Source organism: Pygocentrus nattereri, chromosome 24 (assembly GCF_015220715.1).
Source record: "Pygocentrus nattereri isolate fPygNat1 chromosome 24, fPygNat1.pri, whole genome shotgun sequence".
Lineage (NCBI taxonomy): Eukaryota > Metazoa > Chordata > Actinopteri > Characiformes > Serrasalmidae > Pygocentrus > Pygocentrus nattereri.
In genome coordinates, this window is record NC_051234.1 from 22,804,738 (window position 1) to 22,828,574 (window position 23,837).

Consider the following 23,837-nt stretch of genomic DNA (forward strand, 5'->3'; position numbering starts at 1 on the left):
CACGGATCAAAAATGTGCTTTAATGAGTTTTTAATGAGCTTCTCTTGCTTTTGGTTTCTGCTAAGAGATGGGTAATGTACTATTTACATGTAGCACTGTGGGTAATGTAGTATTTAAGTGCAGTTACCTGTCTGTAGGTCTGAGTCCTGCTCTTGGGCTTGTGGCTGTTGTTGCTGTTGAGCTGGTAACAGCAACGCAGCGCTGCCAGATCCTTCATAATGGAGTTTAGAGCCTCCTCATCATCTGTGACAAATGAACAGAGCGAGTTAGTAATAATGAGTAAAGATATAGTGGTATTTCTTTTGATACTGAAACCGAAGATTTATCAAATAGTACCAAAAACAAACTGTAAACTTTTTGAACAGAAATATCACTCACAGTGTAAAACTGTGCAAAATTAAACTAAAGTAATTGTAATTCTCATAATAGTATACTGTATATATACTCTTACAGTCACGATTAACATTAGTCTACATATGGCTACTACTGTACCGCATTATGTACTTTATGTTGAGCAATTCTACAATTTCAGGCTACATTTGTTGCATAAACTAAATGTTTTCTTCTTTGCTCCAATATTCAGTGCAGCATTTTCTTCAGATATCAGTCCAACAAACATATAGGATGTGAAACAATGCTACAACTGAATGAAGATGCCTTTGTATTGCTTTGCTATGGATTACCAGTCATAGTTTTCTGATTTCTGAGAATTCATCGGGATTACTGTGAGTTTGAACTGTAAAGAAGTTTGGTCTCAAAAGAGGGTTTCAATGTTCTAGAGATGAGTACCCACCAAAAATAGTAGCATCCATGACATCCCCTACCAACTATGGTTCTTCTCGTCTACTAACTGATGCAACTAGTCCTTAAAAGACTCATATCGCAAAGAGTGAGGAAGGTCTGTGTAGATTATAGTGTTTCAAAGATGCATAGGATTCGTGAAAGGAATGATTACAACTGGTGAAAACAAAGCTGATTCTGAAAATAACTTGAAAAGCAGAAAAAAGGGCCTTAAAAGTAACATGTATGGCAGAAATGACACATAAAATTATGCATCTAACAGCTTTGAATCCATTACCATTATTAATTCATAGACCTCTTCTGAGCTGCCATGAGGAAGACTACAACTTTCAAGCCAGACTTTTCGGAACCTTTACATGTGCATTTAGTATTTTAGCAAATGCTCTTTGGACCATTTCTATTGGTCAGATTTTTTTTATTAATATTATTTAACATCCATGCTTTTATTCACCATGACATCTGGACTGTCAACTGCCTTGTTAAACGAGATGGCTACCAATGAGTTAATGTTGGGTTAACATTGTTGCATTGTGCCCTGGCATGTCTCAAAGGGGACTTTAAAAGGAAGCAGGTCGTTTTGCTGGGATTAAAAATAGACACAGTGCGCGTATGATGAACGACCATGGTACGTCTACAGAGCCACAGGGAACGCCAACGAGACCAGTATTTCCACTTCAGATTCTATTGGTGAATTTTCCACCGCGAAAATCCACATGCTTTGTTTTCATAAGAGCACCAACCACTGCCTATTTCCTCAATGGTGACATAAACCTGCAGGCAATCTGATCTGGGGTCAGCACGCACGACGCTGCACACATGGCTGGCCACAAGTCTCTCTGCTAGCATGGCAGCATCAGTGCTAATGCTAATGGCATCATCTATTTTGACAGACTTGCTCGGCTTCAGTGCCTCAGGATCAGGAATCAAACCCTCTGCATGACAGAGGTAATGTGTGGGCACGAGAGAGAGAGAGAGAGAGAGAGAGAGAGAGAGAGAGAGAGAGAGAGAGAGAGAGAGAGAGAGAGAGAGAGAGAGAGAGAGAGCGCGAGAGAGCGCGAGAGAGCGCGAGAGAGCGCGAGCGAGGCACAGAGAGAGAGAGAGAGAGAGAGAGAGAGAGACAGACAGAGAGAGAAAGAGAGAAAGAGAGAGAGAGAGAGAAAAAAAAGAAAGTGTTGAATAATGCAACACACACTGTTAGCATAAAGCTAAAGGCACCAAATCCAGCTAGCTGTGAAGCACTGACAGGCTCGCATTGCCACAGGCTTCAAATAGACTGTGATAAAAAGAAACAAAGAAGTGAATCGATCAGCGAACAAAGTGGTTTTGTTTTAACCAGCCCCAGCGAAGCTAAAACTAATAGGCTAGCCCTCTCCCCTTCAAAAACTGAAGTAAAACTTTGTTTGAGTAGAAAAAGGACCAATTATTTCTTTCTTCTGAAGACCAAAGAAGGTTTTCTGCAGACCTTGTCAAGACAAATGTGCACTGAATAGAAAGCTGTTTCTTGGGATCAAAAAAGGAAAGCATTAGCATCCTGGGAAACATTTAAATAGCCTGCGTATCAGCCGCCACCTCGTTAGCCTCTACCCAGCAAACTGGGAGCAATCATGCAAATAACCGTCAGCATTAACATATCAAGAGGCCCTAATGGAAGCAATTAGCTGCATCTACTAATTACAGTCTGAGTGCAAGGTCATTCACCTCCACTGTCAGTGAGAGGCCAGGAGACAAGAGTCTGTCTTTCTGGTGAACACGTAGCAATTTATTGATTATCTGTATTTACAGTTTTTCCTCAAGTTAGATGTAGGTACTTTTTCCTCCAGTTTGTGGTAAACGACGTCTCATGAGGATGAAGCCACAACATCCTGAGGCATGAATGATGCTGACTCATGGCAGACGCCAGTCAGTTCGAGTTTCCTCTGTTTTCCAAAAACTCCAACTGCCAACTAGAGCTGGGCGATATATCATCAACACGGTATAGCAACTGACATACTGTAAAACTACTTTTCACTTTTAGTGATACTTCTAACAATATATTTGACTTTTATTTAATAGAATCATCTTGTATTGTAGTCATACTCTTATTTCATTGTTTTGTTTTGGTTTGAAATAAATGGGCTAAAATTTTGAAAGAGAGAAATGTCCAATTAGGTATCTTGGTAGGTACAGCCAAGTGAGCTCTCCCATTGCCTGGGACTTCAGGAGCTGATCTGAAGGGCTTACGCATCCGATTAAGTACTAACTGATGGAGGATACAAACAATATGTTTTGATTTACAATGAGTGGGACCAATTCAGTGACAATGAACAAGACACTAGATCTTCAGGAAGCTCCAGATACACCCTTGACTGTGAATACAAACAGTAATCTAACCAAAGTCCAGCCAGTTGTTAAAAATTAAAAAGTGGTAACTCTATGCCAGGAATCTTTACTGAAAGACTGTAAAACTGCAACATACAAAGCAAATTATAGGTTTTATATATGTATATAGAAACATGGTACAAGTATAATAAAACATTTAGAATAGCCATTACAAGCTTTAAATGTTGGTGTTTAATTTGGAACAGCCAAAAAGTCATGTGCTCCTTTGTTAGCTTAGTGCTAACATACTATAAATAATACCATAAGGATGCTAAATTAACGCTTAAATGTTAACGGTTAGTTTTTCTCATATTTTTAAAGAGTTTTTACATTGATGGCACAAACTGAAGGTCTAGCTTTAACAGTCACAGTTTGGCATCAATTATATCCCTAATATAATGCTTTTGCAGGAACAGCACCCCATTTTCTTTTTAGCTTTTCAATTCTATTTTGAATTAGCATCCAGTTTACTGCAATGTATGTCATTTGCTTCAGATTAAACAATTTAAAATCTGTAAATTTTAAATAAATATTAAGTTTCATTTCTGGGAATGTGACTTCTGTCTGGTTCCCTCAGGTATAATTGGGACAAAACAGTCCAATCAAACAAGTTATCTCAGGCATTTTTTTAGCATAGGGTAGCAGTACTGAGAAAAAATGGTTTCATTTACTTTATTAATGCTAACTTCATTACACCCACTTAAATATCATACAATACAGTGACAATGTGATATAAAAACATACTTTAAAAAAAATAACCGTACTTAATCAATAAAGCCCGATACTACTGCCAATGATAGTAAACTCCATAAACCATAACATGAAAATGATGTAAACTCAGGATATCATGTAATGAAATCACTTTATGACTGGTTTAATATGTTTGGTGATATTATACACTCTGTTTGAGAGTTTGAGATCAGAACCTATCAAGCAACCTTAAATTGAAATTTTACATTTCTCTGTACTTTTGAAAAGCTTGTGAATATAGGTTGACTATTAGTTTCTGCCGGTTGTCTTAATTATTTTAGCCATTAGGTTTTTTTAAAATGCTAAACTAAAAACAACAAACAAAAGCAGGAGTAATTCAGGCCTCAAAAATTTGTATTGCCATTATATTGCTTCATTTTGATGTAACAGCTTATATAATCTGGTCTGCATTACTTTGACCAAAAATAATCTTTGTCAAAACACCAATGGAAGCTCCTCTGCAACTGGGACTGGTCAGAACGTTAACAATACTGTGACTGGTTAGCTGGCTTATTTGCATACTGCAGCTTCCTGCAATATCAACCTTGCAAAGCCCAACATTGTGCGAATATTTACATGTGATATACTGGGCAGCCTATTCTCCACTGACTTCACAGGCTTTTTTAGACTTTACACTAGATGTTGGAACATTGCTGAGAGGATTAGATTGCATTCAGTCACAAGAGCATAAGTATGGTTAAGTACTGATGTTAGATGATTAGTTCTGGATCAACTGATCCAGGAGGTACTGGATGGAGCTCAATCACTTCTTTGCTTCAGACCCCAATGGCATGGGGACTTTATATCCCTCTAGCTGATGCTTGGCATCAAGCATGGTGACCTTATATTCAGGTGTGGCTGCTAGAGTGCTAGAGTCTTATACTATTGGTTAATAGCAATTACACAAATTATGCATGCACAATTGAATTCCTGTGTCAGCATAAATGGATGATGAACGGCTTTATATCACCTTCTCCAATGAGCTTTTGTCTAATTCATTAAATCACTTGATGACTGGTTCAAAAAACATGGTGATGTCAGACTGAAAACTGGCACTCAGCTCACAAAACAAGGACACTAAAACACTGTGTGACACAAAAGAATGGAGCTACGAGATCAGAAAGCCAACAAACTTTAACTCAGGCATCATGATGGAGCTGTTCATTCAAGAGAAACAGCTGAAAGTACACAAATCTCTGGACTGAACTTCACTTTCACTCTACATCTTTCGTGCTGAAACCACTTTGTACCTCAAGAGGCGATAGTGAGCCCCTGCAGCATAGAGCCTGTCAAGTTTCAAGTTCAAGTTTCAAGTTTGTCATTTGCACATCAAGACATTCATACACTGAAATGCTTGTGGTGAGATAATCATTATACAGAAAGTAAACAAGTACTAAATAAAAATACAGCAGAAAACACAAATGTACACAAAATATACAAAAACTCTGCTTTATTTATTTATTTATACTAAACAAGGGATCATCTGTGAAGGATATATGCATTTAAAGTGACTTAAGTGAGTCAGTGTTATTGTTCTTTAAAGCAATTTAGTGTTAAGGTGTCATTGTCCATAGCAGAGATGATATAATGATACAGACACAGTGAGTGAAATGGTAGTTGGGGAAGGACCCACAGTTTCACAGCTTATTCAGAGACCTGACAGCTTGTGGGTAGGAATTGTTCATTAACTGGGTTGTTCTAGCCTGGATGCTGCAGAATCACCTGCCTGATGGCAGAATAGAGAACAGGCCGTGTGCTGGGTGGCTTCTGTCTGACCGGATCTTTTTGATTTTCCTCAGGCAGTGGGACTGATGGATGTCCTGTAAGGCTGGTAGTTTGTTGCCTATGATGGATTCTGCCATCCTCACCACTCCTTTAAGGGCCTTGCAGTCACAGGCAGTGCAGCTGCTGTACTAGACAGTGATGAGGCCCATGAGTATGATTTCTATGGTGCATCTGTAGAAGTTGGTGAGGATCTGAGGAAGCAGACCAAACTTCCTAAGCCTATGCAGGAAGAAGAGACGCTGATAGGCACATCTCACAATAGTGTTGGTGTGGAGGGACCACGTGAGGTTATCGGTGAGGTGTACAACAAGAAACTTCACGCTGCTGACTCTCTCCACTTCAGCTCCATTGTTGGATAGGGGAGAGTGACCACCCCTCTGTAGCTTCCTGTAGTCCACGATCATCTCCTTTGTTTTGCTGATGTTGAGACAGAGATTGTCGTCATGGCTCCACTCTGACAGAGCACTGACCTCGTCTCTGTAGGCTGTTTCATCTGGATGGTGGTGTCATCAGCAAACTCGAAGATGATGTTAGACGTGTGTTTGACTACACAGTCATGTGTATAAAGGGAGTACAGGAGGGGGCTGAGCACACATCCCTGGGGAGCCCCTGTGCTCCAGTGAGTCAGTGTGGAAGAGAAGCTTCTCCCAACTTTCACCACCTGGGGTCTGCTCGTCAGGAAGTCCTGTATCCAGTTGCAGGGATGAGAGTTCAAACTCAAGTCTGTTAGCTTAGGAATGAGTTTGGCAGGGATGGTTGTGTTGAATGCTGAGCTGTAATCTATGAACAGCATTTATGCATGTGTTCTTTGTGTCCAGGTGTGTGAGAGCAGTGTGTATTATTAGTGTAATGGTGTCATCTCATCTCAATATAGCTTACTTGTCATGAGTCTAACATGAGAGAATGTAGAAGTACCAATGCCCTGAGGGTGTTTTCTAACCTCTTATCAATCATGTTGAAAATACTGCCCCTGATTAGACCATTTAAGGAAAGGAACACAGTAAGCACAATGATGGCTTTTGCAAGCAACCATCAACACTGCTGCCCGCTTCCAGCAAGAAACCACATTCAACAGCAAAGAAAAGAAATGAGATAAATAGAAGCAAAATTACTTCACACCAGCGCTAACTTCCACCACCAGAGAAAGCTCTTGATGAGTAAAGGGATGAGGCTTGATGCTGCCCTTGCAATGTTTCATCTAGACTGGTAAGTATACAGACCATACAGAACCATAAACACTCAAGGAATCATTTGCATGCTTAAAGGGTTCTTTGCATGGTTAACTGGTGTTGCATATGGTTCTATATAACTATAGCCATCGTTACAAGCTTGACATTGTAACAACACAAGGACCCTTTTCATAAAGGTGCTACATTGAATGATACACAACACACTCTCCATCAATTTAAAGAACCATCTCACCAAGCAAAGAACCCATTATGCATGCAAATGATTCTTTGGGTGTTGATAGTTCTATATATAGCTACTGTCTTTACTAAAGAACCCTTGAAAAAACATCTTTTTTAAGAGTGTACATTTCATTTCATTATGTCTTCATTTTTCATCAGGAAAAGTGCTGAATGTTTGAGATGTTTCTTGTGTGAGTGTGTTCTTTAAGTGCGTCAGCTCCACAGGCTTATTTGGCACTGCTTCAGAAAGACGATGAGCTGCACTGAACATGATGTAATGGGATGAGGTTATCAGAGCTATATTTACAGGTATGTGGAAAAGATGAGGCGATACAGTGAAATACGAAACCCGCAAAGTGACGCTTCACAAAACCGGTCGAGTTGCTGATGGGCTCTCTTTCATTATTAACACAGAACATAATGAAACTACAAAGAGCAACAACTGCTCCAGGAACCTGAAGACAGTAATGTTTTTGTAAACAGCATAATTACAGAGTGCACATATCAGGTATGACACTTGAGATGACAGCCATCATAACAGTGAAACAGTGTGAAATGATACATATCACATTACTTTCACTGCTGAGGTGCAGAAAACTGAGAATCAAAACTTATATTACACTCCCTCCTGACACTAAGGAAGCATTTAATTCTTTACAGTGAATCTCAACCAACTGCTTTCCTGTGAGGCTTTTATTTGTTTCCTGCACATCACTATTCTTATTCTCCCTCTTTCTGCTGATTTTCTCTGTAATGCTCTCATTCTTACCCTTACTCTCACTCTTATTCTCCACTCTTCACTCTTTCACTCATTCTCCCCACTCTCTCATTCTCTCACTCTCCACTTTCTTCCACTCTTGCTCCCCCACTCTCTCAGTCTCTCTTCATTCTCTCATTCTGTCTTGCTCTCCACTTTCTTCCATTCTTGTTCTCCCCACTCTCTGTCTCTCTCTCCACTCAATCTTTGTCTCTTTCTTCACTCTTTCACTCACATTCTCCCCACTCTCTCATTCTCTCTCGCTCTCCATTTTCTGATTCTCTCCACTCTCTCAGTCTCTCTTCACGCTCTCATTGTTGCTCTATTCACTCTTTCATTCTATCTTGCTCTCCATTTTCTCTCATTCTCACTCACCCCACTCTCTTGGTCACTTCTCAGTGTCTCTCTTCATTTTCCCTGATCCTGTCTCACTCTCCACTTTCTCCCACTCTCACTTTCTCTCTTCGCTCTCTCATTCTGTCTCGCTCTCCACTTTCTCCCACTCTCACTTTCTCTCTTCGCTCTCTCATTCTGTCTCGCTCTCCACTTTCTCCCACTCTCACTTTCTCTCTTCGCTCTCTCATTCTGTCTCGCTCTCCATTTTCTCCCACTCTCACTTTCTCTCTTCGCTCTGTCATTCTCGCTCTCCTCACTCACAGCCTTTCTCATCACTCTCTCATTCTGTCTCGCTCTCCACTTTCTCCCACTCTCACTTTCTCTCTTCGCTCTCTCATTCTGTCTCGCTCTCCACTTTCTCCCACTCTCACTTTCTCTCTTCGCTCTGTCATTCTCGCTCTCCTCACTCACAGCCTTTCTCATCACTCTCTCATTCTGTCTCGCTCTCCATTTTCTCCCACTCTCACTTTCTCTCTTCACTCTCTCATTCTGTCTCGCTCTCCATTTTCTCCCACTCTCACTTTCTCTCTTCGCTCTGTCATTCTCGCTCTCCTCACTCACAGCCTTTCTCATCACTCTCTCATTCTGTCTCGCTCTCCATTTTCTCCCACTCTCACTTTCTCTCTTCACTCTCTCATTCTGTCTCACTCTCCATTTTCTCCCACTCTCACTTTCTCTCTTCGCTCTGTCACTCTCGCTCTCCTCACTCAGTCTTTCTCTTCACTCTCTCATTCTGTCTCGCTCTCCACTTTCTCCCACTCTCACTTTCTCTCTTCGCTCTCTCATTCTCGCTCTCCCCACTCTCACAGTCTTTCTCTTCACTCTCTCATTCTGTCTCGCTCTCCACTTTCTCCCACTCTCACTTTCTCTCTTCGCTCTGTCATTCTGTCTCGCTCTCCACTTTCTCCCACTCTCACTTTCTCTCTTCGCTCTCTCATTCTGTCTCGCTCTCCATTTTCTCCCACTCTCACTTTCTCTCTTCGCTCTCTCATTCTGTCTCGCTCTCCACTTTCTCCCACTCTCACTTTCTCTCTTCGCTCTCTCATTCTCGCTCTCCCCACTCTCACAGTCTTTCTCTTCACTCTCTCATTCTGTCTCGCTCTCCACTTTCTCCCACTCTCACTTTCTCTCTTCGCTCTCTCATTCTGTCTCGCTCTCCATTTTCTCCCACTCTCACTTTCTCTCTTCGCTCTCTCATTCTGTCTCGCTCTCCACTTTCTCCCACTCTCACTTTCTCTCTTCGCTCTCTCATTCTGTCTCGCTCTCCATTTTCTCCCACTCTCACTTTCTCTCTTCGCTCTGTCACTCTCGCTCTCCTCACTCACAGCCTTTCTCATCACTCTCTCATTCTGTCTCGCTCTCCACTTTCTCCACCTCTCACTTTCTCTCTTCACTCTCTCATTCTGTCTCACTCTCCACTTTCTCCCACTCTCACTTTCTCTCTTCGCTCTGTCATTCTCGCTCTCCCCACTCTCACAGTCTTTCTCTTCACTCTCTCATTCTGTCTCGCTCTCCACTTTCTCCACCGCTCACTTTCTCTCTTTGCTCTCTCTCATTCTCGCTCTCCCTACTCTCACATTCTCTCTTCACAATCTCATTCGCTTACTCTCCACTTTCTCCCAGTCTGTCACTTTCTCCTTCCTTTCCCTCCATCTTTCTCATTCTTTTTCCATGTTGTCTTTCTCTCTCCACTCATTACTTTTACTCTCCTTTCTCACACATTAATTTTTCTCTTATACTCTGTCTCGCTCTCTCACTCTGTCACCACTCTCTCTTATTCTTTCATTCTGTTTCTCTTACAATCTCTCCTATTCTTTCTCTCTCTCTCTTTCTCTCCCTCTCTTTCTCTCCATTCTCTTGCTCTCAAGTCCAGAGGAGTCAAGGAGACCAAACAAACAGAAGGAGCTGCTCTGCCACCACTGCCAATAAATCAGCCGATGACATCACAGACGCGCGCACACACACACACACACACACACACTCCTACACAGACTGACACAGCTGAGACACAAACGGCCATTAGGCATTACCTCAGAGACTAAAAGAACATAGTGTGGCCTTCTGAGGGAACGCAGTGTGGCCCACCCACAAACACAATCAACCTCTGATCTTAGTCTGCACAAAAAAGGAGATGTTGAAGGAGCAGTTTCACTACACTTCAAATTTACAGTTTTCCATTTTTAACACTAATGCAGTTGATGGCCAAACGTGTTTGGGGTCTTGAAACTTATGTACACCAAGTGGTATTGTGCAAACTGCATGTCTAAATTTTCACACACTTCCCTCAAACTGCATTAAGCTGCTTAGTAATGTTAAAGAGACATTTCATATGGGATGTGATACTGTAGCACAAATTCCATGTCATCTCTAAACATGGACCAAACCACGGATATATATTAATCTTCAAGATGGCCGCTACTACTGTCTTTAACTATGCCAGGGGTCAGCAACATGTGGCTCCAGAGCTGCATGCAGCTCTTTTACTGCTCTTTTGTGGCTCCACAGCAGAATTAGATTTTTAGGTAAATATAAAATAAAAAAATTCTGCTGATTGTTCTATCACAGTTTTAAGAATTAATTGTCTTAAATGAAGGTTGGCGCAGACAGCTGATTACATAGCAACCCAGACAACAACGAAGTCGCCTAACGAAAAGGCAAAGAGAGACATTTAAGATGAGCATCAATAATTTAGAGGCTTTTTTGCATACGTTTAATCAAACATAAAAAAAGGTCACAAAACTTCTCTTTTGAATTTTCCTATTCCACCTTAAATGATGCCGGAAGTGTCAGAATGTATTTGTGGCAAAATTAAAAGCTGAAAGGGGAAAATTTGTACAAGAAACTGACTTTAGCTTTGTGACTTTGAACAAGAAGCTGGAAAAAGAGATGCTGACTTCAGCTTTGCAAAAAGTCAAATGTTGAGAGACATTTTACAAAAAACTGTTTACTTCTGTGGAAAAGTTTCCTGTTGGAGAAAAGCAGCTACAGCTAACTAAAGCTTAAAGCAGAGAAAAGTAAGTCTGTGCTTCCGTTTAGATTAGATTTTTATCCTATATTAGTACATTAGCACAAACTGGGACACATTTACAGCCAAGATGGTGAAATGGACATAAAATGTTGTGGCTCCCAAGGTGGCTTGATTTTTGTTGAAAGGACAAATTGGCACTTCTTTGAATCTGGGTTGCTGACCACTACACAATTTTTTTGGCCATTTTTAGAACTGCAACACAGCATCAGAAGCCACAAAAGTAAATCTATTAGAGGTTACTTAAATGGTCATTCTGGCCTACAATGAGCATTTAACATGTTATTTGTCATGCTATGCAGTAATCTGCAGTGCAGCACTTATTCACAATATTGTGTTCATATTGTTGTGCCCTACGAAAATACAGCATACAACAATCAGGAATCCCTACGATGCTTAACAATTCCTGACGGCTAGCCACTGATCTGAAGGACCAAGATCATGGAAAACTTAACATTCTCACGTTTTTGAATTCAGAAAGCCACAAAACAGCCTCTTTTGATTTCACATGTTTGGGTGGTGTCAGGAAAACCTACGCATTCATATATGCCTGCTTATTCAGCCTATTTTAGTTTAGCCCTGCCCATTCATAATGACACCATCAGGAGAGTTTCTGCCCTGACTGCTTTTTGAACAAGGGACAATACAGGTTAGTCAATCAAAACAGAGCTCATTTACAAAAATCAGTCTTAAATGCATAGTGACAAAAACTAGGTTGTTCAGTTAAAGGGATAAAGAGAGGTTTGAAAACGGTCATGTAAAAATGAATTATGATGTATTATGAAGTATTTTTGGACCTCAGGGGAAGAAAATTTAAGAACATTGTAGGATGTGGGCCCTGTTGTGCTAGCTTGCATGTGTGTGGCCATCCAACATTTTTCTTCATTACAGGAATAATTAAAGTATTAGCCACCCCAAAGAATATGCAGTCTTTTAAAATCTACTTCAAACTTCAACTAGAGGTCTGCACAGTATCTTGCAGTGTGGGAATAATTTTCAGCATTGCACACAGGAGCGGGCAGGAAACCAACCCATTGCAGGCGGGAGCGGGATGAAGCACACATTAAGAGAAACCCTGCAAAATAATGAATAGCCTTAATAAAGTTATTTTAGCAGAGAGCAATGTATCTCTCAATAGATTGTCTGATATTGGATGTCAGTTTACTTTGACGGAACCGCGTGGGTGGGAGCGGGCCAAAACTTTTTGGTTGCGGGTGGGATGGGACAAATGATTTTCTGTGGGAGTGAGATGAAATTTTGTGGGACAGGGACTGAAAAAAAAACAGTCCTGTGCAGACCTCTACCTTCAACCTTCAAGAGACATCAGAAGGTGGTTTTCTTTGTCTTTATACCAGGACATCTCACTGCAGAGACTACAGCAGCACTGCTATAAAAGGTGTGTAGGCATGTTTACAACAGATGCAGCAATGGTTACGTTTTTCACCAGTGTGCTTCTTTAACAACTTAATGCAATTTAAGGCAAGTATGTGATGATTTAGGCTAACTGGTGTACATAAGCTTCCATTACAAGCTACATTAGCCTCCAGTGCAACAATAAAGAAGTAAACATCAGACACCAAGCATATCTTGGTTTAATAACTACATGTGGGCTCAGGAGGAAAACTGTAAATTAGACTTTTTGCTAATCTATTCTTGTAACCACTCTTCATCCCCTTTACCATGACATACATCAACCTTGACCTTTTCAGAGATTCTGCTTTCTTGATCAAGCAGGACCTATTCATGCAATCCAATGACGCTGTTAGTCAAAGAGCGCTGCCGGGAAGTTTGGAAGTGGTTTCTCTGGATTGCATCACCTATCTGTGTGTCTGTGTATGTGTGTGTGTGTGTGTGTGTGTGTGTGTGTGTGTGTGTGTGTGTGTGTGTGTGTGCGTGCATGTGTGAGTGGGCTGGAGGAAGCATGCTGAGTGTTGGACTGAATGGAGACATTGAGGGGGATTTCCCTAGCGCTGCACTTCACATCACCACAAAGGCATTCAGCAAGTTTAGCAAAGTGGAGTATAGCAACTTAGAACACTGTATGTGAAGCACACTCGTACAGATGCACACTCATAGACCCACATACTCAAACAAGCATTAAATCATTACCTGAGTGGCCAGATTATTAGGTAAACCTACATGGTACAGTCAATGACCGTTTAATCAGAAGCTCCTGCCATCTAGGTGCACTTTGCTGGTTTAAAGTTATAGGCTGCACTGCATCTGTTGCTGCCCAATTTCGTTGTCCCGTCTACACTATCCATCAATAGAAAGGGACCACCAAAGGATCACCACTCTCCAGATATTATTTGAACGAGGGTCTCAGCACAGCATCAACACTGACATGGTAGTGCATGCGGTGCAGGTATGAGTGTAGTGTTGCTGGGAATTTCCTCACCGCTAGGTTGAAAACAGTCCATCAACCAAAAAATACCCAGCCAAGTGCAGCTCTGTAGTCAGAAATTGACCACTTGAATACGAGTTAAAGGACACTTAACCCATTCATTTTTCACATTAGCTATAAAATGAATTTCCCCTGTTTCTGACATGAGTTGTACATGATTGTTTGATTTGAAAAAAAGCTGCAATTGTGTTCCAAAAACTGCGCATCAACAGGTGGGCTATAACTGTACACCACCAAGGTGGGGCTACAAGGAGGGATTACGTGTAAAGCCCAGCAACACTACTGATATACTATGTCTGGTGGAGGAATAGTCCACCACTCAATTAATATCAGGTCAGCAGGGGCCCAATAGTGGTCCCTTTCCATTGATGGAATAAACTGTAATAAACTGCCAACTTATGTGTACACATAAACACACTCTCTCTCCCACACTGTATTTTTATGGGCCTCTGTTTTTCCTGACACATACACCAAACAAAATATTTCCTCACAAGAATGTGCTGTCGCAACCTGTGCATTAATATTTAACAGAGAGTAATGTGGATGATGTAAGTGTTTAGGCGTGTTTGAATTTGCTGTGTCCCAGGTCTGCTTTAACTCAGCCGCTGGCAGCCTTGCCATGCATTATAATGCAGTCTACACTGCCTGTTACATCTCAGTGGAAGGACTTTCTTGAATGTTTTACTATTTCTCTTAAATTAAGTGTAATTGACCTACTCAGGCCCCACCCACTGATATGTTATTTTATAGCTACTGACATTAGGCTGGACACGCTTTAGAGAATACAGTGTTCCCTCGCCACTTTGCGGTTCACCTTTCGCGGACTCGGTGCATTGCGGGTTTTCAGAAAGTATTAATATAATCAGAAATGATTAATATATTTGATGAATTTTTACATTAAAAAAATCCCCAAATGTATAAAAATCTATTAAAAAATATTAATTCTAACAATAAAGGAATGTTATAAATCATAAAATATTACGATTTACAGTAAATAGTGCATATTAACTTAGTGGATGAATACACACCGAAAACGAGAAGCAGCATCACCCGCCTGAGATGCTACTTGCCTACATGAGATTGTAAACAAGACACAGTAAGTGTAAAGGTACAATACATGCACAGAACAGTGTGGGAATGGTTATTAAGGGAATGGGAAAGGTTTATGTAGCGTAAAAGTGTGGGGGAGTGTTTATAAATCTTTAAAACAGTGTATACTTAAATAAATATAGCGTCCCTACTTCGCGGATTTTCGTTTATCGCGGGTGGTCCTGGAACGTAACAAACGAGGGAACGTAATAAACGAGGGAACACTGTATTGGTAAAATTCTTATAAACACACTTCTCAATTGGGTTGAATGTCAAAATACATACATTCATGGGAGTTATTAGCTTCAAATGACATGTATTGTGTATTCATGTGAAGGGTCGAATTATTAGTATAAATTTTGTGTATTTTACTTCTAATGAAGATTATCTGGGATAAACATTTGATTGATAGATGAAGGTTCACTAGCTTCATCACTGCTAGCCTAAAGAAAACTAAATATTGTGATGCACATGAAATATCGAGAAAATGTCTTGGCAGTATTGTGATATTATATATGAATCTAGCTAGCAGCATTCAACAGCTAAAACTGATTAACTTTCTGCTTAGCTGCTCTTAGCTTAGCTTCAACTTAGTTCATCTCCGCTTAGCTTAGATGTTTATCCTTTAAAATCTTTATTACAGGACAAAAAACTACATCTAATCTACACTAACCTACTTTTAATTTATGTATTTTGACAAAATACTGTGTTGTGCACCGCAATTTCACATTAGGTCGAATGGAATTTTTGCTAACGTTCTGTAAAGCTTCTCACCAAGCTAACAGCTATGAAAGAATATATTCGTGTAAGTTGAACAGTCAGTTCTACCTTGTGTATTCCTGTGTGGCCCAGGCCTATTTTGGAGACCGTCATCTGTAAAACACAAAGAAAACCACATCAGGTTTCACATGCATAAAAGACCTCATTAGAAGTGAACAGACTTTCATGCAGAAAATAGCTGTCCTGAACTACACTAACAAATGCTAGCATTCACAGTAACTTGCCTACGGGTCTAATATGCCATGAATAAACCACGTTTTAGTGATAAACATCTGCACCAACTCATTCACTCATTCCACACACTTCATAAGGTTAAAATGTGTTATATTTAAAAGTTAAAATGGGCTGTTATAGCAAGAAAAACACTAATATATGCAGGAAATTGACTCATCCAGGACCAACATGGAATAAACCAAAGGAAAATGTAAATATACTTTGGTCTGTATGTTCTTTGAGCTTGCCTGAACACAAGACTTTTTCAAACTGATCAAACTATCACTAATTTTTCACTTTACTTAGTCTTTTGGTCACATGGGACCATCAATTTGAACAAAACAAGAGAAAATCAAACTTTTATCCAAATTAAAAGTATGAAAGTTACATTTAACCCAATATTTCTTTGAATTAATGCAATCAAATGTTCAACTAAGGTATAAATATCTAAACAGAACAAGTTCTGCTGCATTTAAATGTAGCTGTTGGACATGAATGGGTTAAGATGGTACCTGTTCTCATTGTTTGGCTTTTATGATGTCCCCTAGTGCTAATCCCACTGCTCAGGTGTTGTAAATGTCCCTGTGGCTTATCGCTGGGTAAAAACCACACAAAGGCTGCTGACTGTCTGAATGTTGAACCCAAATACCACTGTAACAAACATCCCCACACATACATTTACACTTCCTAAATTCCTACATGACTTTAAATGGTTCTCAAAAATGAACTTATCCTTTTATGAACAGAACTGACGTATACATAAAATGTGGTTTGTGTTTGAAAAAACTTTTGACCATTTAAGGAGACCCAGAGGGACAACAGTGACCTATTTAAATAGCTAGCGTCATATCAAAACCAAGTAACTAATGTCAGCTGTCCTTATGCTTCAAAATCACTTCATTCTCATAAAATAATTACCTTGTTTGTACCCTGGAGGACTAAAATGTACCTGTATGATACTCTTTTTTTCTGACATTGTTGGAATAAGATGTTACATTAACGTACAGTTACAGTTACATTACATCTCACTGCAAAATGAAGAGGATTTGCTGTGACAGTCTCAAGCTTCAGAACTGATTTTCAAGGTTTCCTCGACATATAGGGCTGGATTTTGTTGAACTCCATAATTACAGCTTAAAACCAATAAGCACTGAAAGTGCAGCACTAAGAAACGCTGCAGAAAGGGGCCTCCTGTCTGCTGCTGAGCTGCTTCTACAGGCTTTACCTTGATGCTGAAAACTGTTGAGTTTCTCTGAGAGGAACTGACAACAGGAAGAGAGTGATTTGCAAGAGTAGTGAGTGTGAAAGAGGGGAAAACTGAGCGAGCGAGCGAGCAAGCGAGTGAGAGAGAGAGAGCGAGCGAGCGAGAGAGAGGAGAATAGACAGAGGACAACAGAGAGATTGAGGGAGAAATAAAGAGAGCGTGAAGAGAAAAAAACAGAAGATGACAGAAACAAAGACAGAGACAGAGGGAAAGATGAAGAAAGAGCAAGAGAGTGAGAAGGAGAGGAAGATAATGGGAGTGAGGGAGGAAGATGGAAAGATAAAGAGAGAGTGGGAAGGAGAGGAAGATAAAGGGAGTGATGTAGTGAGAAGGAGAGAGTGAAAGAGGAAGATCGAGAGAGAAAAACAGAAAAGGATGATGACAGAGACGAAGACAAAGAAACAGACAGAAGGAGAGATGAAGAGAAAGAGCAAGAGAGCAAGACGGAGAGGAAAATAGATGGGGTGAGGGAGGAAGATCATAAGAGAGAAACAGAAGGTGGCAGACAAAGATAGAAGGAAAGAGAGGGAAAAAGAAAGGAAAGAGTGAAAATGTGAGAAAGAGAGGAAGATACAGGGAGTGTGGGAGGAAGAAAGAGAGAGTGAGAGAGAGAGAGAGAGAGAGAGAGAGAGAGAGAGAGAGAGAGAGAGAGAGAGAGAGAAAAAGAATGAGACAGAGGATGACAAACACAGAAAGAAAGAGTGAGGAAAGTGAAGACTGAAGAAGGAAGAGGGAAAGAGAAAGAGTGAGAGACTGAGAAAGAGAGGAAGATAAAGGGAGTGAGGAAGGGACATGAGAGAGGTGACACGAGAAAGAGAATGAGGAAGACTGTACGATAGAGGGAGAAAGCAGGAGAGAGATAGAGAGAGGGAGAGGGGGGAGAGAGCAGGACAGAGAGAAAGGGGGAGAGAAAGAGACAGACAGACAGAGAGAGAGAGAGAGAGAGAGAGAGAGAGAGAGAGAGAGAGAGAGAGAGAGAGAGAGAGACAGACAGACAGACAGAGGGAGAGGGAGAGAGAGACAGAGAGAGAAAAAAAGAGAAAGAAAGAGAGAGAGAAAAAAGAGAAAAAGAGAGACATAAGGACAGAGGGAGAGAGAGAGAGAGAGAGAGAGAGACAGAGGATGACAGACACAAAGAAAGAGTGAGGAAAGTGAAGGCTGAAGAAGGAAGAGGGAAAGAGAAAGAGTGAGAGACTGAGTGAAAGGGAGAGAGAGAGAGAAAGAGAGAGAGAGAGAGAGAGAGAGAGAGAGAGAGAGAGAGAGAGAGAGAGATAGATAGATAGATAGATAGAGACAGACAGAGACAGACAGAGAGAGACAGAGAGAGGGAGGGGGAGCAGGATAGAGAAAGAGGGAGAGAAAGACAGAGAGAGAGAGAGAGAGAGAGAGAGAGAGAGAGAGAGAGAGAGAGAGAGAGAGAAAGAGACAGAGAGAGAGAGAAAACGTTGTTCCTCAGTCTTACCCATGTTTACTGTCATCATCAGGAAGTGACCGCCTTGAACTCGAACGTTTTAGCGCTCGACTCCGTCAACCAGGCGAACACTTCAGCCTGTAAACACACACACACACACACACACACACACACACACACACACACACACACACACACACACACACACACACACACACACACCTTGAGTTCCACTTACAATTAACCCACAAACACACACACACTGCGATCCACGCCCTGAGAAACAAGACTTACATAACACACAGCTGACTGAACCACTTCTGCTAAACACACAGAAGACCTTATTTGCACACTGAGGTGCATTTAAATGCATGAACAGGGCGACTTAAACAGGTACTATTCACAGTAGAATGATCACTTGTATTATTTGACTGATCATTTTGGCAAGAATTCAAGGAATCTGAAGATAAAGGCAAACAAAAACACACTTACCTCAGTCACAAACCAGAAAAAAAAAAAATCATAAAAAATAAACAGTAATCAACAAAAGTCAGAGACCACCTTTCATTCGTGTATCTGCTTCTCACAATCAAAGTAATCTGAATTCTGGGGTGGCCAGTCCATTGTTCTGAGAACACCAGCAGCTTCTTTGCTTGACTCATTTCTCAGTGAGGGCTTCTTGACAGCTACACATCCTTTCAGGCTCATAGTGTTGAGTTGTCTTCTCACCATGGAAGTAAGAGAGGAGCTTGATTTTCTCCTCTCTTGAATAAGAAGAAAGCTTAAAGTACTGTTTATCTGATTGGGACAGTTTTGCTGTCAAGCAGGTCTTGCAAATTTTTCTCTGTAGCTTTTAATCATTTTCTTGAACTGCAATATTCTCCCCATTTATTTTCCTTTGACTTTGCTCTTTCTTATGGAACCTCCTCATAAATATATACAAATAAATAACCTGTGCTTTTAAATTAAAAGCATGATGGGTGGCCATGTGATGGCCAGTCTTGATTACATATTACATGACAAATTTCAGAGTAAACTAAAATGAATATGCATCAGGAAACACAACCGTTCATGTGAATGTTTTCATGTGTGCATTTGTTTTGAAGCTGCTCTGACCTTAAATATTAAGATTTCATTTTCACCGTAAACATATCATTAAAAATATCAGTTAACACCTTCAAGGAATACTTCATCAATTTTCATCCTAGTCTCTATCTGCCGCATATGTGGCATACAGTAAGTTACCACAGACGGTAATTCCGTTGCACTTCCCTGCACTTATAATAGAAGCCAATGGACTCTTGCTGAAGCACTTTTCCATTGGCTTCTATCATAATTGTGCTTTGAGTCAATGACAATACAGATGCTGCTAATACAGATTAGACTGAAAAACACCAGTTTCCCTTGAAACTATGGCTCTGTACGTGGGTACATGCTTCAATACTACATACTACTAAGACATTAATATCACAGTGGCTAATAGATGATTAATAGTACTTAATACATCAATACATAAGTGCTTAAAAGAGAATTTTAAAATTACCGCATAATGTTTGAGATGTAAACAATGTCATTCAGGGTGTTCTGATATGAAATCGCTCACTACAGAGAAACGTAAAGACTCGGATTTCATTAAAGTGGTGGTAATAAAAGGTGTCATGTGTTCTACATTAGACCAGTTAACCAGCATGTGTTTACTGGGTTTTATATGTAATGTCGATGACGGCAAAATAGTGGTGAGTATGAGTTGTGCCCTATTTGTATTATTTGTATTTGTTAGTTGTATTTGTTAAAGGGGAATTAAACCAGTTCAGGGAGGTATTTAGTATTAAGGTATTTAGTATTAGAAATATTTAGACATCTGATTCCTATCACCAATACTGTGAAAATGTATGACTCTGAGTCACTCAATGACTTTTTTTTAAGATTTTAACAATTAAATTATGCAGAATTTTTGAAAAACTAGTGGAATTCCCCTACAGTTAAACTCTAATACAAACAGGCCACAACCCCACTCACTCAGGCTCATTCAGCAAAGTGACACCTCGGTCATATAAAAATGTAAATCTCTACCTAAGGGCCAATTTAAATCAGCAAAAACTTAGATTTGCCATAAAGCCATACATGCCTGCCTTAATCCTGTCTAAGTGCCAGTGGAGGATTAAAAGGTCCAGCACCGGTTTCCTCTTTATCCTCGAGATGTTATTAAGGCCCGAACGTTAAAGGTGGCGACGACGCTTTCTAAAGCAGAGACGGAGGAGTGCACAGAGTTCAGCAGCAGGCTGAGGGTCTGTCAGCGACAGCCTCACTGATCTAACGCTTTCCTCTGAATCGTGACACTTAAAAGGCGTGCAGAGGTGATGTGAGCCGTTCCGAGCCGTCTGCCTGCCACAGCAATGTCACATCACTCAGAGACACTGAGAAGCAATTACGGTATGTTTGCTCCTGCTGCCTGATGGGGCTGCACAATATATCATTTGTCAATCATCATCATGTTATGGCCGTTGAGTGACTGATATCACTGAAGAGCAAATCTCAGACATACAGTACTGACAGTAAATGGCGGAGGCCAAACTAGATAATCCATATTTTTCCAATGAGCAGCAACGGCAGCGTACCACAACAGCTTAGCTGTAGTCTAGGGAAGCATCAATCTAGGATTCTAATCTGCCTATTGGACTGCAACCAGTTCCAATGGCCGTTTCAAGATTTTTTTTGGGTCTGCAACCAAAACATAACAACGAAATAAGAGAACTACTACAATATTTGCAGAGTTCAAATACAAAAAGCATGATCATTACATTAAACAAACATGAGCTTCTTTGAAGGCCTAGAAGGCCCTGAGGGTAGGACGATCACAATCATAAACCTGTGTAATGATTAACAGTCATTTTAATAATTGCTGTTAATGATTTAACTGTCTTTCCACGTAAGAGAAGTGGCCAAATTGGCTGAATAGCCACATTACTTGGTAGTTATGTTTTCTTAGCACTGGTTGTATATTGAATCAATACTCACACAAATGTCTACAGTTATACTAAATTAGATGTAGAGCCAGGCAAAGCTACATGTTCTAAATGAGCAAATGAAGTAAAAAAAAAAAAAGCTTTCTTTTATTTACATTTATTTGCTTAAACTTAACACACAAAATTTACACTTTGTTTGTGGCAGCATATTATGACTGAAATCTAACAACTGTGGGAAGTGATCACAGCCAGCTTAAATAACTGCGATTAGGTGATTACGTTCTAACTTTGACAGGCATACTGAGGGTTCTCCCATCACTAACTGGTCTCTGCAGTCTGTAATACCCTCATTACAGGTTTATCTTCCAGACCTTCTGCTGTAAATGTATTGTTATAATTCCACTGTCTAGAGGACGTTGGGATATTTCCCTTTTTGAGTTCCTCTCAGTCATTTTTCCAGACACTTTCTCCCCCAGTTGATGCTCATTAGGGGTCCAGACGTGCATGTCTAGATAAGCTGCTTGGGACATTGATAACACAATACACAAAACTGAACCGGATGTAACTAAAGCAAAGTGAAGCACACAGCAGCCCTTAACTCAAACTGCTCAAACACTGCTCAGTGTTGTATTGTTTTATTGGCCACTGACAGGTCACTGACAGAGAGAAATGTAGTAGTAATAGATTAAGAATGAGTTTAACTGAAATGACTGTAAGATGATAATTTATTATTATATGTGCATATTACACAAACACACATACGTGCATTTATGTAAGAATATACATACAACATCTACATAGAGAGAGAGAGAGAGAGAAATAATTTTAAAACATGAGGGTTTTGTTCAAAGCACTTCAAAAATCAGGTGCACTGTGCTGCTCCTCTAAGTTATCTCTGGCTTTTCTCTTGTTTTACTATAGTCTGAATATTTTTGTGCTAAAAATGTACGAAAACAATCCTCACAGATAAAAGGTCACAGCACGAGAGCTTGCCTCTCTCTGACTGGCTGGCGGAGAGATTATGTCAAAGACCTGGCTGGCAATGAAGGGAAAGAGTCTGGAGATCAACATCAGTTTCTCTGAGGAGTTACAGGCTGATGGGCTGTCTTGGACATAATTTCAAAGGCAGCTCTAGTTAAGAGAGACATATATCTAGCTAGCACATCTGTTTATTTAAGCATAATGGATGGTTGAAAAACAGAGTAAAAGACCTCCTGCCTGTTGGGCATTAAAGGAGTAATAACTAATCATAGTGCTGAAATGGCTGCAGCAGAATAGGAATGGCTGAACTGAACTTTGGGCTCAATACTTATTTGTGACATAAAATGACTCTGAATAGTTTGAAATAGCACAAGACATTCCACTAAGATGAAACTGCTGGATGTTTGCTCAGCGGGGATCTGAAAACCCCACATACTCCAAAAAGCCTCTTTTTTTCTGATTCAAAATGTCTTTCAAAGGCTGCTTTAGAGCCTTATTTGTCTGGTTTTGTTTCTAAAGCTGGCATGGCCCATGAGTTTCTCCAAAAAGAGTCAGCAGAGAAAAATGTCTGGAGCTCTCGAGCGAGGCACAAAGAGTTTTCTGTAAGTTTCCACAGAGCAGGCCAAGCCAGTCGCTTGCGCTTCACAGCAACCACAGCAGAGCCACTGACAGCACCAACCAAACACAGCTGGAGGCTGAAGACCAGTCATAAGACCCCCAAACTTACGGACACTCGGGAGATGATCCTTAGTGGATAATAGCTGCAAAAACGCAAATAAAGCAATGTGACTTTCCATTCATATCAAACAATGAAGCCTGAGCAGAGCTTGATTGATGTCTGAAAATTGCTTCCGCAGCTGCAAAGCTTAGACATACATCATTTACTCTATTATGTTCAGCCACATTTCACTTTCAAGCTATGGCCTAGTTAAAAAAGGTGACTACTGAAGGAAGAAGCACAGTTACACTACATTAACCTTACCCCAACTGCAGTCAGCCAATCACGTGTCCAAAGCCTGCTTCTTGGGTAAGGATGCATCGATATGGGTATTACAGGCCGATGCTGATTTCTGATATTTTTTATGTACATATCTGACGATGCCAATACATATTATATATTGTATTATACATATTATATATTAATGCATTCATAAAATATATAAATTGGGAAGACATCACCCCATATTAGTACTACAAACAAAAATAAAATGTATTTCTGTAAGTTTACAAGTGCACTAAAGCGAATAAATGCAAACATTCTGCCCAACATGATAAACATTTAACTCAGTATTGCATTTGCTCCAATCTGTTAAGTCCTTTGAGTCCTTTGCTGCTTGTGTATAGTGAATTAAGGGGCTAGCACTGAATGATGCAACAAAATACACTATTGTTGCACTCATACTAACAGCAAGGCTAACTGTGAGGTATAATATTCCATTACACTTTAC

The 23,837-nt window shown here is 40.3% G+C and overlaps 1 protein-coding gene across 2 annotated transcripts in view; it reads right to left on the reverse strand.

Annotated features, from left to right (window-relative positions):
• map3k22 (mitogen-activated protein kinase kinase kinase 22) overlaps positions 1 to 23,837 on the reverse strand; it is an 86,924-nt gene that overhangs the window by 47,243 nt on the left and 15,844 nt on the right. For both annotated transcript variants that reach the window (XM_017717667.2, XM_017717676.2), the window contains exons 2-4: positions 18,494 to 18,580; positions 15,603 to 15,647; positions 128 to 243 (exon numbers count right to left, since the gene is read on the reverse strand). In XM_017717667.2, coding sequence (XP_017573156.1) covers positions 128 to 243; positions 15,603 to 15,647; positions 18,494 to 18,512 — 180 coding nt within the window. In that variant the 5' untranslated portion in view covers positions 18,513 to 18,580. The remainder of the gene's footprint in view (positions 1 to 127; positions 244 to 15,602; positions 15,648 to 18,493; positions 18,581 to 23,837) is intronic.